The following is a 19,542-nucleotide window of genomic DNA, read 5'->3' on the forward strand; positions in this document are numbered from 1 at the left end:
ACAAAAGACGACAATAAGGAACACGATCGGGTGCTTTAGAAAAATTCAGGAATATTGCATCAGTTTGAGAGTTGCAATTCATGTTAAGATGCAAGTCACAGGCGAATTCGAGCAGTTGTTCCTCAATGAAAAAACTCTTACAAAAGCCATACTGGCATCTGTAGAAGTTGTTAAACTCCAGTTGGGACGCCACACGTGAAAAAAATTACATGTTCGAGTATTTTGCACTCAGCACCTGTTGAAGAGACGGGACGATAGTTTTCTGCGAGGTTGCGATTCTCCACTTTTAAAGACGGGAACAACGTTTCTGAGTTTCCACTCCTGTGGGACGTGGCCAGCGGACAAAGATCGTCAAAAAAGTAGTAGGTTGAATATTTCGTTAGATGTGCACTCTGTATTTCTAAGTACTTTGTAATTAATTGCATCCGAGCCGGCCGGCGCGTTAATATTTAGGCTTTCTGAAACATTTGCGATGCCTTCCCTCCTGCTCTTGTTGTGGTGCCACCATCACAATCGGTGTTAGTTTTTATAAAGTAGGACTCTGCGAGCCACTGCGGCTCGGTTCACTCTACGTCCCGGTAACCGGCGCGTCTTCTCCCTTTTCGTCGGCCAGGCGGGCTTCTTCGAGGTGTGGCTGGTGCACGTGTCCCGGGGCGTTCTGGTGGGGGCGCCCCACGACACCCTCACCTTCAGCGACGGCACCTACCTCATACGTCAACAGCTGGAGCTCATGTTCGACGTGAGTGGGCACCGCTCTCTCTTCGCCGCGTCGTTGGAGGTGCCCGACCGACGTCGCCATACTCCGTGTCACTAGTTGCGTGCAGTACAGGCGAAGGCAACGCCAGGCGAGGGTGGACAGGGCAATCACTAAGAAGGCTACGGCGGAGGAGAGAAACTTCCTCTCCTTTTTACGTCCCTACTGCTCTCCCTTTCTCCAATCTCCCTCCTCTCCCATCCGGCCTTCCTAGTGCTCATCCTTTCTCCCTTCGCTTGGTGTTGCCTTCGCCTCCATGGCACACAACTACCGTATATTGCCACATACAAGACAATCCGAATATAAGTCAACCTCCCAAATTTTGAACAACCGCCAACGAAAAGATTTTTTTTTTTTTAATTAGCAAGTTAGGTTACATTAATATCGCATTTATTTACACAGATAAGGTCTCTCTATGGGCTTGTGTCTCGCTTGTCACGATGACGCAGTCACTGCTGTCACTGTCTTGTGGGTCAGAGGGGCCGGATGGGGGAAGTGGCGTCGAAATCGCTCGTTTGGAGAACACTGCACGAACCATGTCCTCCGGCAGCCCATACCAGGCATCGTTCACTCAGTCGGTCAGAGTGCTCAATGAGGCACGCTTCATATGACCTGTCGGCGTCTTGGGGTTGTCCTCCTGGGCCATCCACTCGTAAAAGGCCCCGACGCGGTCCTTGAAGGGCTTATTGAGAACCACGTCAAGGGGTTAAAGGATGGACGTCATCGTCCTCGGGATAATCACCAGGTTGCATCCTTCGTTCGTGATCATCTTTTTGACATGGTTCGTGATGTGACCAACGAAAGAATCCAGGACAAGCATGCTCTGCGGCTTTAAAAGGGCACCCAGATGCCTACACCATACAAGCCGAAACCACTCTTTAAGTCTCCTCCTTGAAAAGTTCTTTCTCATTCACGCGAACTATCACCTTCGGTGAAAACTGTTTGTTGGTTGGCATTGTTTTCCGGTTAAACACCAGGTATGGGGGCAGCTTGTGGCCATCGGTCGCGCAGCACAACATTGCGTTAAAGTGATTGTGTTCGTTGCCTGTGGTTAGCAGGTTCACCTGACGACAACCCTTTTCGGCTACGATTCTTCTGTTCGGCTTGTCAAACTGAACCGGCATCTGATTGGCGTTGCCAATCTGGCCGGGCATGAAACTGTTCCACATTTGGAGGTCAGCAACGTAGCGATGGAACTCCTGCATGTTTTGCTTGTAGGTGTCCGGCAGCTTCTGGCATACAGTTGTTCGCCTCCTCAGGCTTAGCCTATTGCGCTTCATGTAGTTTGGGATCTACTTCTTTGAAATCTTACAACTTGCTGTGAGCAGTGTTCAGTTCAGTAGCGACTGCACGTGCCTTGCACTCAATATCCTCATATGAAACACTGAGGCTTTTGTTTTGTTGGTCATTGACCCACTTTCGGACGGCCTATTTGAGGGCAGGATACTGTCCCTGCTTGGGACCCCAAAAGGTGAGTCGCACACCCATGCACGTGAAGATTTGTCTAGAACCGTAGCGTGTCGAATCTTCGTATCGCGACGGGCAAAAATAACGGTGCAACCGACTTTGAGCCAAGGCGTCTCGTATAATCTCGCGACGTCGCCTCTCATACTAAATCATTGGTGGTTTTTGGCTGAATTTCGGCCTTTCTAGTATAGAACCCTCACTATCAATCTATCATTCTACGTGTGCTCGTGGATATTACAGTTCCTGGAGTCTAGTCTTCGTCTAGCGAGAGCAAGGGTCTTCCTGGGTTTCGACTAGATGTAATGGTTTTGTCTAGATGCGATGCGACCAACTTTTTGCTTGGCGAATGTTATCGACGAATGAGAGATGACTTATCCGTTCGATAAATGACTGCTTAAATGTTTATTTGATATTTGTGTGGAAAGCCCAGCTCCCGGACGGACTAATGCGTTTCGTGGCATCTGCAGTCTCACTGCCGCAATGCGATTTGAGACGGTTCCGGACATCCTTCATTGTGTGGCCTCTACAACCAGTTACGTATTCCTGCTGATCCAGATTCACTCTTCGGTGAGAGGAGTTCTGAACGAGGCGGAAGGCTTCAAAATGTGACGATTCGACCGGCACCCCGTTCTCTTCGTGCCATCGGACGACGGAAGCCGGGCTACTTCATGGGCGTTCTCTCTTTCTCTCTTCCCTGTCAGCACGAGTTTGTGTCAGCCATGTTCAACTTCTTCGTGGCCTTCAACAACCTGCAGCTGAACGACACGGAGATCGGCCTCTTCTCTGCGGTTGTTTTGCTCACCAACGGTGAGTTTGGCTGGGGTTTCGGGTTTTTTGCGCTGGTGCCAGTTCTCGTGCGCTCCGCGGAGCCCATGGAGGTAGGAATCTCTTGGAGGTGACGTGAGGCCACCGGAGCTGAAGCCAGAAGTGTGGAGGGACACGCCCCAACAACAACCAAACCAAGAGACGCTACTGGTAGTGAGGAGAGCCGACTTCGCACCAACAGCTATTGGTGCGAAGTCGGCTCTCCTTTTCGTCCAGTAGCGTCTCTTGGTTTTGGTCGTCGTTGGGGGGCGTGTCCCTCCACCCTTCTGGCTTCACCTCTGGTGGCCTCACGTCGCTTCCAAGATCTTCCTACCTCCATGGTGGAGACCATTTTGTCACTTGCGCCGACAACTAGACGAGCGACGGGTGGTACGGTATTTAAAGGATCAACCTTTGTGCTAGTTTTTAGTACTGCATTACCAAAATGGAGGAATCTCCTTTAAAGGGGCGGGAGTGCGGGCAAAACGGTGTCGGTGTAACTGGAGGAAGAAGAATGTCGAGATTGCTGTTTAGGCGAGTTCATTGTTCGTATCTTCGATGTTACGGTGCACAAAGGTAGATGCACAATTTGCGCAGGCATTTAAGGGTCATCCGGCACCACGTATGTCTTCTTTCGTGTGCCCGTGCAAGTTGTGTCTGCTTTTGTGCACCGTGACGTCTGGGAAAGAATGAGTCTTTGTAATGAAGGCAAATGCAAAATCGTAGAAACGAGGTCTTGCGCGACGGGACCTTTTGTTTTTGTTTGCCCCTGACCCCAAATTATAGGTGTATGTTCATAATAATGATATTGAAAAAAATGTTTATTTTTTTATTTGGAAGAGCCGTGGCATCCCAGGAACACGAGTAGTATAGGTAACTTGATGAATGTGGGCAGATACTAAATTGCTAAGCAGTCACCTGTAGTGTAGAGATTGGGACCTCTTGTCCTCGAAACTAGCCCTGTTTCTAAGAGTTTGGTGGTCGCCGTTCACTAACTATCGCTTTCACCCCTACTTTGACGTCTGCCGCGGTCATTGGCGCTATACTCGTGGATTCTCACATCTGACTCTTAGATTCTTGGGGAGTGCGTTTTTAGACATCATCTTGGTATGCAAAAAAGAAAAAAAACGACAACAATGCATGCATGTTCACCATGTTCTTCTTATTTAGCTTTTGTCGTTTATTACTTCCTTTGAAGTGAAAATGTATATGAAATACATAATTTTGGTTACAAGTCTTAGCTCTCTTTTAAAATGACACTTGTTGACTACGAGCTCATCTGACAATGGATTGAATTTGTTGTTTCATGTCTAGTATTTCGAGGGCTTGGAGGCTTGGGCAGGCTTTGCTTCGAGTCTTTGAGCGCAAGAATTTGGACAGGTAGTGCTCAGAGTCCCAGAGCTCAACTAGTACAACGCACAAATTGTGCGTAGGTGTTTAGCTACGCTAGTAGTTCTTTGGACGGCAACCATTCAGCTGTGAAACCGTGAGATAGAAATGTAAACATTTGGTGATTGCATGTTCGTGCAAAGTGTTGCTGTAACGGCTATCAAACCCAGGAACCTAGGGATCCTAGACTCAATCCCCACCCCTGCTTGTTTCGACCTGGATGTCACCACTGCGTGGTTCCTGTTAAAGACCCCAGGCTACTGGTTATACTGCATTGGCTAAATTTTTCACATCTACAGCTGAGACCAGACGCTCATTGAGGCTGACTAGCTTCCGGCTGTATAAACACGCACGTGACATTATTATTATTACAATTGATATAATTGTTATTATTATTATCGCTCTAAAAGCTGTTATTTTGCCAGGTAAGAAGTATTTCTCGTGCCTGCCATCACAAGACCAGTTTCAGTACTGCAGCAAAGAGTGTGTCGGGTGCTATGAACCTTGAAAGCTCTCCGGTAAAATGTGGACAGATATTTTGATATGAAGGTTATGTCCTTGCTTAAGCGTTTCAGCCGTGTACTTCTATCACTTTCATCTCTATTTCTTCGGCGCACTGTCGATGTTGATGTATATTACATGCCCAAAATTACCATGAAGGTTTGTTTTGACATTCGTGCACTACAAAAATCACTTCCAACTGGAAAAAAAATCTCAACGTACAAGGACATGAAACATGTAAGTAGACCATCAGAGGGCCTAAGTCATAATAAATCGTATTACTGGTAGTCCATTCCGCTATTCAGAGGTAAAATAAGGCACGAAAAAGAAATTGTGCTGAACATGGTTATTACAAAAAATCTGGATTTGATGTAATGGTGATCTTTCAAATTGTTTGTCGGGATAAAACCTTTCACAATGTTGCTTGAATTTAGCCGGGGGACGTGACTTTATGGTGCCCCCAAAATATGGTATAATCTTTTTGGAAATTTTAGAACCCCACCGCACATGTCGCTGGAGCGGGCTCACTCCCACGCAGCGGCGCTCCTTTCGTCGGTGTTCTCTGGCTGCGAGATATTTGAGAGCAAGGGGGAACTTCACGCTTGCCTTGATAACAAAGTGGTGCAAAATGGCAAGAGCAGAGTTATGAACACAAGCGTTTTCTACTGTTGACTAATTTTGAGAAAGATATGGAATCAGAAAAGGAGCTATTTTCGACGCATCTTTCGTGAATGTATCCATCATGAGCAAGCAATGTCTTAGCTGGGAGTGAAAGCTGCTAAATTTTTGGTACCAAATTCGCCGATTTGTCCTCTTGAACAGGCCATGGAAACGAGCCTTATTTCGGAAAGCCGTCCTCAATTCTCTCGAAAACCAGCTCGGAAACAAAAAGTTAGGGTGCGAACAAGCTGGTGAAGGTTTAACATTTTGGACAAAACCCCGAGACTGGGGGGGAAAAAGGACAACACAACACAAAGCTCGGGAACTTGCCTCTTGGGCACATATTGGTCGATAGCTTCTTTCATCACCGATGTGGACTTTTTGGCTGCAAAATTCGCGTCATCTCAATCTTATACCTCGGACCACGCTTACGATTCAATATACATAAACAGGCTGAAGTAACCTAGTACCTTTTGATAGTTATAAATAGATTTTTCAAGTCTGCGCAAGTAAAATTGGATTTCCAAGGGCGGGTGATGATGATGATGCGAGCGCGTCGATAGGGAAGTTAGGTAAGAGCAAGTCAAATGTGTTGCCTGAAGCATTCATGAGATCATTGCGTCGGCAAAGCCCATAAAAATTATTAGCGGCAAGAAACAAGACGCCTTTCTTTCTGTAAGGCAAGGGTTCTCAAACTGGGTTTGGGGTACACAAGGGTTCCACGAGCTGGTCTCATGGGCTCCATCAGCACCCAAATTGCAGTGTTCCCCCCCCCCCCTAGTTTAATCTTCGCAGACTGAGCCGTGCATTGAGTTGGTGTTGTGGACAAAGCAACCTCGGCCTTCGCAATAATATGTACCTATATATATTTTTCATTGTGCCCCAGGTTAACCCTCTGCCTTTTCGTTCTGTCTGTAGTCCTGCATCTTGTCTTATTCTGCCAGTGCAATAAACTCTTGTTCATTATCTAACTGCCTTTATTGCTCAGTATTATCAGTTGGCAACATGGAGGGGAGGGGGTTCCTTGGGACTTGTTGAGGCTCGCTGGGGTTTCCTGGGACGAAAATGTTTGAGCATCCCTGCTGTAAGGTAATAGCAACATTCAAACCTGCCTAGAGCCCAGTAAATTAAACTCAACATGCATTTGCACTTTGTATCTGCTGAAATCAATTTCACTCAATAATGTGTCAAAGTGTGAACTAAAGGTTTGGTATGTATTGCGATTGAATAATAGTTTTTAATAATAAATAATAGTTTTTGATAAGGTAGTTGCGGCGGTCGCATTATGAAACCTCGAGTGAAACGCACCCGTCGCGAGCCTCAAGGTCATGTCTACGGTGTGCCTCGAACTGGCTCGAGACCGTTGTCCAGTTGCAACATAATCACGGTCACAATGAAGCGCAGTCCAGTTTCTCGTAAACTATTGCAAATCTTATATTTCATGACAGGTGGCGGGCATGTGCCAGCAGGGGCTGGCACACGCCCGCCATCTGGCCTAAGTGCGATCTCACTGGCACCTCTTGCGGCGACTCCCGCCCTTCTCAAGTTTGTGAGACAGACAGCGTCGAAAGAGGAAATCACGAGGTTCGCCAAAAATTCGTCTACCCAGATTCGAAAGCCGCGAACCTTTGGGTAGTGTACCCCAACAGTGTTCTTTGATGCTGCCATTTCAGTCTAGTAACTTGGACACACACGAGACGTCAAGTTTACCGAAGAATTGCAAAACGGGTGGCTCTCCTTCCGCCCAGATTTCGGGGCAATTTAAAGTGTTGAATGCCTCGTCGTCCACAGACACTTGGAAAGAAGCGTACTAGGTGAATATCGTCCAAGTTCAGCGCAGGTGGCAGTATTTGCCCCTGGGTTGATATTGTCGAGCACATCTGTAACCGATGTGTCCGGATCGACAAACGGAGCCTTCAACATCGACCGGCACGGCGCAGCTTTTACCTTGCAGCCCTTAGGGGTCCCACTCGACGCCTTCCCATGGCGTCGAGGCTTCCACAGCGTAAAGCCGTCCTCGCTGACGTCCGTTTGGGGAAACTGACGTGAACATAGTCGGTTCTCATGGTTGGCGACCGTCGACGGACTTTCTGTCGATGCACTGGCTTACTGGTTCAAAGGCCCGCCAATGTCGGAGGCACTTTGAGTCGGAGAAGACAAATGAGGGAGGATTTTAGGCGCGGTCGCACAGGTGGAACGGCACTCCTGATTCCCGACGCAACCGCAGCACAAGGCAGGCGTGACCCAGCCGGTTTCGCATTTGGGAGGCATTTGTGAATTCGTGACAGTTTGTATTGAAGGCTAATGTTGTCTGCCTTATAGCGCTTGACTCCTGCCTTGAGTAAATCCAGCTTGTTCAGAATACTTTGAAACATTCGAGCCACCTACGAAGAAACCGACTCGCCGTTCACAAGGTATGCAAATTCACGGGTGTATTTTCGGCGTTTGTTGAGCCGTTAGCTTCTCTGAGGTCATTTGGCCATGCCGAGTGTCGACTGCGGGAGGTACAACTCGTAGGTGTTGGAACCAGTTTCCACAAATGTGCGGTACTCTTCGACATGCACTTTGGTGCACTTACGGTGTGAAAACAATGATCGCAGCTGGCCAAGCATTTAAAAAATTGCCGTTTTTCGTAGAATGGGCTGGAGCATGAACCACACAGACCCTTTTGAAGAACATCTTCGTCAGGCAAGTCCGCTGAAATGCCCTTCGTCATGATAGCGGAAGAGCATGCGACTGCCCTCATTCGGTGCACAGCGCCGAATGATGGCAATCACATGCTCATACTATCTTCTATATTTAACAAGCAGTATATTGCACAATGTAAATAAATGGTATTCTTTTTGGGAGGAAGGTGGCCGAGTCATTACACTGTGACTTGTTAGCAAACGGTTCAAAGACATTTAAGCTCTTTGACACAGTTGCGTCCACCGTGTTGTGCGGCACAACGCGGTGTTGTGCAGCACGGCACTTCCCCCGTTGGCTCGGTATAAGGGTCACCATGGCAGCAGCTCGACGCTAACTGTTTTAACACAGTCAAATGCAGGTGCCTGAACCGACATTAGATGCCTGCTGCAGAATATGCCACCAGAAAAGCAGCTTTGCACTTCGGAGAGATATTTATGCGAGTAGAAACTCCACAGTAGGAATTGTAAACTCTGGAGTCCAAGCACACACCGGGACTTGCACATCGTGGCCAGCCCCTGCCTAGTTTATGAAGTCAACAGAAATAAGACCTATTTCTGGTGCACTAAACATGTATCAAACAAAAGAAATCTGTTGAAGTGCAATTAATGCAAATCTTTATATAAATTCAAAATAAAAAAAAGGTGAACGATTTTAGAGTTCATTAAAAAAACTTTCCACAAGGTTTTTTTTTTTTTTTTTTTTTTTTTTGGAAGTGATGTTTAAAAATGCGCTCCCAAATTCTTTTTTCTGACTCCTTGACTCTTGCGTTTGACCCGTGCGGGGTTCACGCTGACCATAGGTTTTCACGTCGAACTCTTTGGTTCAAGTTCATTAAAAAAAACTTTCCACAAGGTTTTTTTTTTTTTTTTTTTTTTTTTTTTTGAAGTTATGTTTAAGGGGGGATATGGCCTGGGAGGGTCAACTTTTGAACCCTTCACCCAATTTGGTTCAAATTTTGAGGGTTATTTCAGCACTATGAGGAAGGATAATCTGCAAAGTTTTGGCATTATTGGTCAACTTTACAGCATGCTACGGTTCTCGCACTTCAGAAAAAAGACACTTCATTAGGAAGTCTATCGTAGAAAAATAAAATTAGCTGGTGGCAAACTTTTTGCTTTAATGTGAAGAACAATACCCACAGTGCAACCTAGATAAAAAATAAATTGCAAAATATTCAATTATAACAAAAATAAGAACATCCTAAAATTTAAAAAAAAAATGTAAATTTTTTGTTTAAAAAAAAAATTTTTTTTTTCATGAAGGAATAGATTTTTTGAACTGTGAAGTAATCTATCTTGTTCCCCAGAAAATTTCAGTCACAGAAAACCTTGAGTGATGTCCCTCTGTATTCAGAATGTCAAATGATAGCTTTCCTAAAACAAGAATTCCTGCCAAAAAGTGAAACTGAGAAAAATGCGTTTGAAGTTTCAACTTGTTTTTTTTTTATTTTCGGACGGTGCCAGAAACTCGAAATTTACCCGAGTCATTGGTGGCACCTTCAACTACATGAGCATGAGGAGGGCAGTTGCTTTGAGGCCCCCGAAGAGATTCGTGAACTTTGTGAAACTGATGCCACAGTCTCTTCCAACGACGCCTAGACGTACCGCGAGTTCGTTCTCTCGAAACTTGCCGATTGATGGTGAGTGCGGTGTCGCGACGATGTCTCCGCAAGTCGAGCAGCTAACAACAAACTAAACGTTGATGTCAACTTCTTGCAAGCTCAGTAGTTTTCCGTGGCACTTGAGGCAGAGTAAAATCGCAACAAGAGTCTGCATGGCGGACACATTGAGGAGCCGTTCAGGGGCTTTTCAACGGGAGCGTCTGTCAGCTCCGGGTCGTCCGTAATCCCCGCGTCGAAATCGCGCAGGCTGAGCTTCCTCTCGAACGTGGTGAGCACATCCGATTCGGAGATGAAGCTGTAGGCTCCGATGTCCGCCAAGCACCAGTTGAGCTTGGAGATCGTGACAACGGTGGCGGAGACGGCGACGATGGTGCCGGCGGAGACGGGTCCCCGTCTCCGCCGGCCCTTTGTTTCCGCCGTTGAGAACGCCGGCCAAAGCTACTGCGAGTGCTAACTTTGGAAGCAGGCATTTCTCGGCAGAAAAACTACCGGGAACAAAGAGGGAAAACGAATCTAAACAGCGGCAAACTGGCGATACGATCAGAAGCGATACGATCAGAAGCGAAAGAAGCTGCCGATAGCGCACGCAGGCGGCCAATCGTGAGCCCTGTTTCGGGTCACAACCAATGGGATTGCTGGTATCATAGTTCCCACGTTTTTTCTGCTTGTATGTACGGGGTTCTCCCGGGACACAGATAGCCTCAAACGTAGCAAGCTTCTATGGGCAGAAACTAGAAGAAACGGCGCTTCCAATGAGGGTAAGATATCTCGGCTGCGTCGAACGAGCGCGGAGTAGGCCTAATTTGAAAATGCCGAACTTCGCCGTCTGCTTGCTCGGCGGGTCGCCGCGCGCGGCCGCGAGCTTGCCGAAAATAATTTTTTGCGAAATAAATACTGCGCATTTATAAATAAAACTTTCTGAAACTATGCTTCCGAACATAGTGAACCCAAATATAATATTTTTTTGAAAATGCATTTTTTCGGAAAAAAATGGAATTTCGTGGCCGTATCCCCCCTTAAAAATGTGCTCCCAAATTCTTTTGTCAGACTCCTTGACTCTTACGTTTGACCTGTGCGGGGTTCACGCTGACCATAGGTTTTCACGTCGAACTCTTTGGTTCTCACGTCGGACTCTGACTCGTGGATCCTCGCTTTGGACTATGACCTGTACGTTCTCGCGCCGTACCGGTGGGTTCTGAGGTGCCCGACGCAACGCCCTCGCAGAGCGCAGCGGCCTGTACGACAGCAAGGCCATCTCGCTGGGGCAGGGGCGCCTGTGCGAGGCCCTGCGGCTGCAGGCCGGGCGCAACCACCCGGGGGACGTGGGGCTGCCCAACCGGGCCCTGTGCCTGCTGGGTCCCCTCAGGGCCCTGGGGCTGGCGCACGCCCGCCACCTGGCCTGGCTGCGGCCCCACTGGCACTCCCTGCGGCTGCCCCCGCTCTTCGCGGAGATCTTCGACATACCCGCCGCCACCCCGCCCAACGCCCAGGTGATTGTTGGAGTCACTGCCATTTGATTGCTGTTCTGATGTAGCCTAATTGCTGCTCAGGCTCGGTAATTGCGAAATTTGGTTTGTGACGACGACTTTCGTGCTTTTGTCATGCTGGAGCTTAATTCTTTGCCAACTGGTGAAACTTTAAAACAGTGTTTGCAGTACTGTGTTGCGGGTAAAAGTTGCAAAATGACGAATGAACCGATTCGTATTGTACTGAGAGCTCTGCTCCCATATCTTATCATCCTAATTGGTCGAACATCAGAGAAGTAAAAACAAGGGAGCGCTTGTGGTGTATGTAAAATGCCATACAGTCGCCGACCGATTTTTCGGACTCCGATAATTCTGACTTGTTCGATAATTCGGACCTAAAGGAGGAACCGTGACTTACTCCATAGAAATAGTGTATATTCACGACCAATGTTTCGGACAACTTGAAGTTCGAAAGTTTGATTATTCGGACAAAATCGTCGCGAGCGATCAGCAGGAAACACCACCGAGGAGCGGCCATTTTGAATTCTATGTTGGCTGTGAATGGATTGGCTTGGTTTGGCAGCGTGATTTGAGTACTCCTGAGTTCTACCACTAGGTAACGCTATGCTTAGACCTTTCTTTCCATTTAGCTCATTTAGCTGCACGTCATCATCATCATCTTTTTGCTTTGTTTCCTTTCACTTTGACGTCGCCAGTCGCCATTTTGCGCTCGTGGATTTGCGCCTCGCATCTCGTCTCGTCCCTCGCATCAGCGGAAAATGAGACTCCGACGACGACTACCGCCCGCGGTCATTGAGAGCGGACGTTTTGAACGTATTAACATTGGTGTTGAATGTGTACGGCGAGAACACGACGCTCGCGCAAATGCAAGCAGACATCATCGTGAGCAGGCGTAACATGCAGCAAGCCACTATTGACGGCTTTTTAAAGCCTACTAGGGAGTAATAAAGGCAAGTTTTTTCATCTACCGAATTTTTGGGTTTCTTGATTATTCGGACAATTTCAGGGGTGTCCTCCAAGTCCGAATAATAGGTCGGCGACTGTAAATGGACCCGATAGGACGAGAAATGGACAGGGTTATCTCAATTTGGAAAATATTGTCACATCAACATAGTAGAACTTGGGTAGCTCTTGAAGAAAAGCCATTGCAAGGCGATTCCATTTTTCCTTAACCCTTTAACCACTCAACCCGAGCTGTACTCGTCATGGAAGGTTGTACCAATATCACCGATGACGAGTCACACTCGTCCAGCCAAAACGATGGTTTGCTTTCACTGCCAAACACAAGACAGGTTCGTCCATCAGCTTTAGTTTCTATTTTCAACACTGGAGGGCAGGAAAGGTCGCGCAAATATAGCATGTTTAGGCCTTTGGTACGTATCTAGCCTTGCAACAGTGATCAGAGATGGCAATGCGCTTGAGTGATGCCGGTGACGGCCCTCGGAAACGGGCTCTCTCTTGCGGCAGTTCGAACAGTAGCGACGATCGAATTTGTCTCTTAAAGTGAGTCGGATGTGACGACGACCACAGTGACGAAGAAGACGACGCGCTGGGTAGTGTTCAAGTGTGGCAATGCGTAAACGATGAAAACCCGCCACCCGCGCCTCCGAGGTTTCTGTTTTGTGCAGTGCCTGGGATTCTTCGGCAACCCACTGACAAAAAAAACATTCTCGGGTGGTTAGTTTTTTTTTTTTTGATTGGGACCTTCCCAACTTCATTGTGACGGAGACAAACCGCTATGTGGTCTCACATTTCCCAGCGCGGGGTTCTTGATGGAAACCGGTGGACCGCGAAGAGATGATGGTGTTCCTTGCGCTAATAATTTTGCAAGGAACCGTTACTTATGGAACTTTGTTAGCGCTAGTGCGGAGAAACGTCTAGCCACTTGATCTTTTGTTGTGGTGCGTATTTTCAAATAAATACTGCGCATTTCGGCACGTGTTATTCTTACTCTTACATGCACTGAGGGTAAGCTTCCATAAAATTCAACATTTTCTTTTAAAATTTTTGTTTTAATACCTATCAAAAACCAATCAAGTAATGTCATTGAAAAATCAGAACCACATAAGAACAAATATGTGCAAATAAAATAATTTGGGAAAGATTGTACATTTTTTTCAAAGATAACTTGGTGGTTAAAGAGTTAAAGGACATGCAAAGGAAAAAAAAAATTTTTTAAACAGCTTAGATGGAAAAAGGATGTCATAAATCAATTTGACAACAAAGAAAAAAAATGTTTAGAGCTATATTTAGGCACTATACGAATTTGTAGTTGGCGCCCGCGGGCGCCGCGGAAAAGTGGCCCTTATTTATCACGTGACTGGCCCTTATTTATCACGTGGTGCTTGCGCTCTTTCGAAAGCTTCCTATGGTGTCTAAAAGTAACCTTTGTTTGAAGGATAACAAGAAACTAAGATTAATCAGTAACTTTTAGAGCCCAAAGGAAACTTCTGAAAAAGTGCAAGTAGACATGATACACCTGTGCGCCGGTCAGATGACGGCCACAGCGCCCCGAAGCAGACGAACTTGTGCGGCGACGGCAGCGTGGAGAAACGCGTTGAAGCGGTTGTACAACGCCCAGCGTTGTATGATGCCAGCGGCGCGCGGGCCTACCACGTGACCAGCGGCGGCTCCGCGGACGCCAACTACAAATATGTTCTGTGCCGTAAATATAGCTCTAAATTTTTTTTTCTTCGTTGAAAATTTGTTTTATAATATTCTTTTTCCATCTAGCCTGTTTAAAAAAAAAAGTTTTTTTCTTTTGCATGTGTCCTTTAAAGGGGGCGTGCAACAATATTAACGTTGAAAGAAATCGCAGCCTGTAATTTTTATCCTATGTGCCTTGCCCTAAGTGACAGAAAACACCCAACCTTCCTTGGAAATGTTGCGATTTCATTAAGTAATTGGACATTTTAAAACTGTTTTTTTACCGGCCTGCAGCCTCACAGCGGTGGTCGTCGGAACCACAGGGCGCAGCCGGCGTGACGTGGACGTGACGTGAGCGTGACGTCAAGTGGGGAACGTGTAAAACATTGGCCAAGTTGTGCAATTATCTGCTAAACATAAGGCCTATTTTTAGAAATCTGGTCGTATTGACATAAACAAATGTATCGAAAGTATCCTACCATTACGAAATATTATTATTCATAGTTTTAGTGGCGCCATCTATCAGAGGTCAACAAAACCTTTTCTGCTCTATGGCGGTGCTCACTTGCCAATAGTCCCGTAGCTCTCAAGTTTTGAGCAGCGCTCCAGGCGAGCAAAATAGAATATTCGGCTCCCGTTTCGAACGTGCGTCATTACGCTTCCCAACTACAGTTTTTTATACTCCGTTTTGTTCTAAATGCCAGCGTAACTGAGGCTGCAAGAGCGAGCTGCGAGCTTTCAGCGTCCCTGCCAGGCCGAGCCAAAGCCGCCTGCGAATCCGGAAACCTACCTCCCCATTAAACGTCGCAACCACGTGACAACCACATTACCGGAAAGACTGAAGAAATAAAACTAGGGCACGTATCAAAAAACGGTTTTCTGTTCCATATTCCACGGGTGGTAGGGATTAACTCCCACGCCTATGGACCTGAAGTCAGAGAATTGTTGCACAGCCCCTTTAAGAAGGTAAGTTATGAAGATAATGATTTGCTTTTTTTTTTGTGTTAGAGTAATTCTAATTGTAATTAATTACTTTCAAAGCAGGGGTGTTGGGACTGCAGTTAAACTGAATTGTGGAGGTAATACGTGGTCCCTCGGTTTCCGCCCGACGTTGTCATAGAAGTGTGATGCCGTTGATCGTTGCTATCCTGGCACCGCTAAAGTCACTGGATCCTGGGAAAGTAGCGCCATTTCCTTCTCCGCCCGCTAGCTGGACACAAACGGATACCGACGTAAGGACGACCAAATCTCGCGAAGCAATTGGCCAATCGGTCTCGGTTGCCACGGCAAGTGCCGTTTCGGTCCATCCGAAGCCTCGAAAGGGTCGTTTTCAAACTGGTTGCGCCAGGATCGCTACGGAGCACCGCCGTACCTAAAGCGTTCCTCTTCAGTGTAAGCATCTTTGGTACTGTGTGTGCAGTCGACTTATCTGTCGCATTTATCTCCGGAGATCTCTTGCAACAATATTGCTGTTCTCGCATATTTGAAAACGGGAAAATGTTTTTTTCAATGCCGCCAAGCACCGACGCTGAAGACTCGCAATCCGTCACCGGGAATTTGGATCGGCCCGTCGAGAATGGAGAAGTCGAGGAGCAACTGCTCGTTCCACGAACCAAAATGGTGACCACATTGGCAAAGGTGGGCGTGGCGGATACCCGTTCTCCCGAAGCTCGCTCCGAGGCCCGATGGTCGACGGAAGCCAAAGCAGACGCAAGGCGGGGTGAATGATGAAATAAATGGCCCCAAAAAACGGAGGACAAGAACGCAAAGTACACGCGCCAAGCGTCGACTCTGAACCGACTCATTTCGAAGAAACTCAAATCGACGTGAAATGCGAACCACAAAGTGCGTCAACTCGTCTGTCCCGGACACACGTCAAACCCGCTCAAGGAATGCCAACTTTTTGTTAGACAATGCGATTGATGCTGAACAGACGCATCTGTCTTTGTGCTTTGATACGGAAAAAAGCCTCCAACATTCCCCTCGTCATCCATTGACTGCAATGTCCTAAAATTGGGCTTCGAGACCCTTGTAAGCTTGCCAGAGGAAAGCCGGTCGACGTTGCATTCTGGGCGCAGTAAAAAATCGGACGGACAACACCTGGCAAAGCACGTCGTCGGCAGCTAAGCCTACTTGCTGGAGCGAGAGCATGCAGTAAACAGCCTGGTCCTAATGTCGTCACTCAATTTTTATATCGTCGGTGCCAATTTAAAAAAAAAGTAAAAAAAAAAATTTGATTCCTTTGATTTGAGTCAGATTTCTTTGATATAAATTGCTGCAGCTCAAAGTAATAATTCTGTATTACGAGATGTATTTCTTTAAATGTTGCAGATTAATTGACTAATGCGCACGATTGCTGATAATATTGCGGAAGAAAGAATTGCAGTCAATTCAAAGTGGTTAAATTGACTATTTCTTAGATATAAACCTGCCGGATTAGAACAGAGGCAGCTTGATTCTTTTTAGTTGATTAAAAAGTTCTATTTGCTTTCTCTTTGACAAGCTGATTTGCTTTGTGTAACCGGCGAACAAAGTTGAAGTTAGAAAAAAGACGAACGAAGTGGAAGGTTGAAAGAACACGAAGAAAAAGTGCTTATTTTTGCTCGTGTTCAGTCCAAAATATAAATATTTCTTCCTCCATGATTTTGTGATTTAAATGTAGACAAGAGCACATAAAAAGAAGTGTCAAATTATATAATAAAAAAAAAAAAGCTGTGAATAAAATTATATTTCCGGGTTATTTCTGTGGGAAAGGTTCAATCTGAATCATTGCTGTGAAACTACCAATTTAAATTGTGATCTAAATCGTCTCAATTTTTATTTGCCACTCGATCCTCACGAACAAATACAGTGAACAAAAGTGGATACTATATCAGGCACAACCATGCGACACAACCAGGGTAGACAAAGAGCAGGAACATCATTGCTACGGGTCCCGTAATACGAGACGATCAACGTCGATCGACCTGGGGCACGTGCCCTCGAGCACAAAGGTACTCTTGTCGGTCTCTCGGCACTCATGGATTGCACACGAGCAATCGTGAGCCCGACAAGACACCTTTGCACGCAAGCTACTTGTTCTTGAGGCTCGTCGATCGTTTTTGTTTGTCATTCTTACGTGACTAGAACATTGGTGTGGCAAGTGGCGCACACTGCCGCATTGAAGAAAGTCGAACTGCATTCTTATGAAAATGGCGATGTTGGCCTCTACAGCTGTTGTTCTACTGAATCTACCAGGCTTCTCATTTTGTGGATGAATATTTGAGCTATGAATCAATTTATAATGTCTATGTGGGTTGAATGTGCATTGAAGTTGACTCTGAAACATCGTTTTCACAAAACACAGTTTTTGGACTTGTTGAAAATTTGCCAAGAGGGATATCTCAGCATCTAGAGCAGATAGAAGTATAACCTTTTCTGAAATGTGTAGCTAAATGGTGTGAAGCATGCAATGTTGAGAGCAGATTTTTTAATACAAGTCTAGAAAATTTTCTGTTTGATCTTTTGTTTTATTACTTGTTAGTCATGCATTGAGCACTGCACTTCAGTGTGTAGTAAAATCACCAATAATGGGTTTATCTTAAGAGTACTTCCAACATTGTATTCCCTACACTTCATACTCTCTAGCCATGTGTTAAAAGGGATATTTTGTTGAGCAGTGTTTTCCCTATTCCTCCAAAAAAAGGCAGGGAAGTTTTAATTATCTTGAGGACAGTTCGCTAAACAAGCTTGTGCAGTTTCCTTGGGTTTGGTCATAAAATAAGAAAAAAAAACTCCAAGACCATTGTTCCTCCCCTGCCCAAGGGACTCAGTCTGTTCCTTAAGGAAGGACACTGTATAAGAGGGTCCACTTTTGAACCTTTTTCTCAATACGAATGAAATTTACAGTATACGCTGGCAGTTGTGAGGAAGTATGCAATGCAAAGTTTCATCTGTGTACATGATTTGTGAAAGAAAAAAATTGTGGTGGCTTAGCTCGGCTATGCCAGAATATACGTAGCACGAGCTTATGCGCACAAAATGAGAGGCGCTATCAAGCGGCTCCGGTGCACCGTCAGACTTGGCTACTGCGCAACGGAGGCGCACTGCTGGGCACGCGGTGGCGCCAGTGCGTCTGCCGCGGCTATGACGTCACTCCTCTGGAATGCGCAGACCAGTGAGGCGGCACGCAGCGGCGGCGGCTCCGGCGCGCCAGCTGTGTTCCGTGTGACGTCGCTGCTCCTCGCGCATGCGCAGCACGGCTCTTTGGGAGCCACACGAAACTGCTCAACCTCAGCCAATGTAGCTCATTCTACAATAGTAGTCGTTTTAATCAGGAACACACTGACATCGTTCAGGAAACCTTTCATTAAAAAACTAATGTAATGCCCAACATTTTTCTCGACCAAACAGGCAGCAGAATGCCTGGAGGGTGCAGCTGGGAGAACGAAATTTCCCAAAATTAATTTATTTTATGCTAACGTTGCGCTGAAAAATTAAAAAAGGTTTGTGCCTTTTACGTCGTCAACGAAATCTCAACACCTTTAATGAAAGACATCCACAAAGTCAAAAGATACAATGCCACAGGTGCATTTCTCGTTGAATTCCTGTTAGGGAAACAGTGGGTGAGTCTTTCTTTTTGTCCCATTACCAAGCAGTCGTTTTCCTAAAGGGAAATTTATCCGAAAAAGTGTAACGGAGAAAAACTCGTTCAAAGGGTTCAAACCTTTTACCTCTTCTTTAGCATCAGTGAACCGGAAATAATTAATGAAAAAGTAACTGCAGTGTGAATAAGCTAAACTTTCCGGGGATACTAAAAGCCCTCGTGGGACGAATTCCCTTTGGGGGCTTTTGACGCTGAATTGTTAGCTCGTTGCCGCTGAGCAATTGGTAGCTTACTTACGATATGACGACTCTGTCCGTAGCAGGTGGCAGAAGTCCCGGAGGCTCCTGCAAGCAGTACGGCAGCGCCCTCCTGAAGCCCCGCCAACGGTGAGAGCACGTGTTGCGATCTCGTCTCGAGGGGAGCTCCGGCAACACTTTGATGGTCTCCTGTTCGGCCTCAAACTCTGTTCGACACATTAATAGAAACACCCGAACTACACGCCACAATATTTTTTCGTTGCAAGGTGATTGAAGTTACGAGAGGCTAGGAAGCTCTACCGGCAACGCCAAAACCGCAACGTCGGAAGTCGCGGTTTCGGCGTCGGACGTCGTAACGTGGAGGCAGTGCAACTTGTTACTGATGGGATCCAACAAACTTGACGGCGCGAAATGAATGCTGGTCGGCTCATACCAACGAAACAAGAAAAAAAGAAATGCGCGAAATGCCGTGTTTTTCAGACTGACGCTCAACTTGCCAGTTGTGCAAGGAGCGACATCGCCTAGCTGGAGAGGAAAAATTTGAATTTTGGTTTTCGTCATGACCTTTGTTTTAAGTTTTTCTCGAAAATTGTGTCAAATGTAGAGGTAATGAATAGCAGACTGGGAAGAGTAAAGCCTCGGTATTGCAAAAATGTGCTTAGTTTGGCTGGCTAAAGAAAACA

General features: G+C 46.3%; 1 protein-coding gene across 1 annotated transcript in view; it reads left to right on the forward strand.

Moving 5' to 3' along the window:
- Window positions 1-19,542, forward strand: part of LOC8034737 (ecdysone-induced protein 78C) — a gene marked incomplete at its 5' end in the record, with an annotated part of 100,609 nt that overhangs the window by 72,379 nt on the left and 8,688 nt on the right. Inside the window, 4 exon segments of the mRNA XM_042293171.1 lie at window positions 614-739; window positions 2,923-3,028; window positions 11,109-11,374; window positions 18,922-18,988. Coding sequence (XP_042149105.1) covers window positions 614-739; window positions 2,923-3,028; window positions 11,109-11,374; window positions 18,922-18,975 — 552 coding nt within the window.

Source organism: Ixodes scapularis, unplaced genomic scaffold, assembly GCF_016920785.2.
Source record: "Ixodes scapularis isolate PalLabHiFi unplaced genomic scaffold, ASM1692078v2 PGA_scaffold49__6_contigs__length_1374808, whole genome shotgun sequence".
Lineage (NCBI taxonomy): Eukaryota > Metazoa > Arthropoda > Arachnida > Ixodida > Ixodidae > Ixodes > Ixodes scapularis.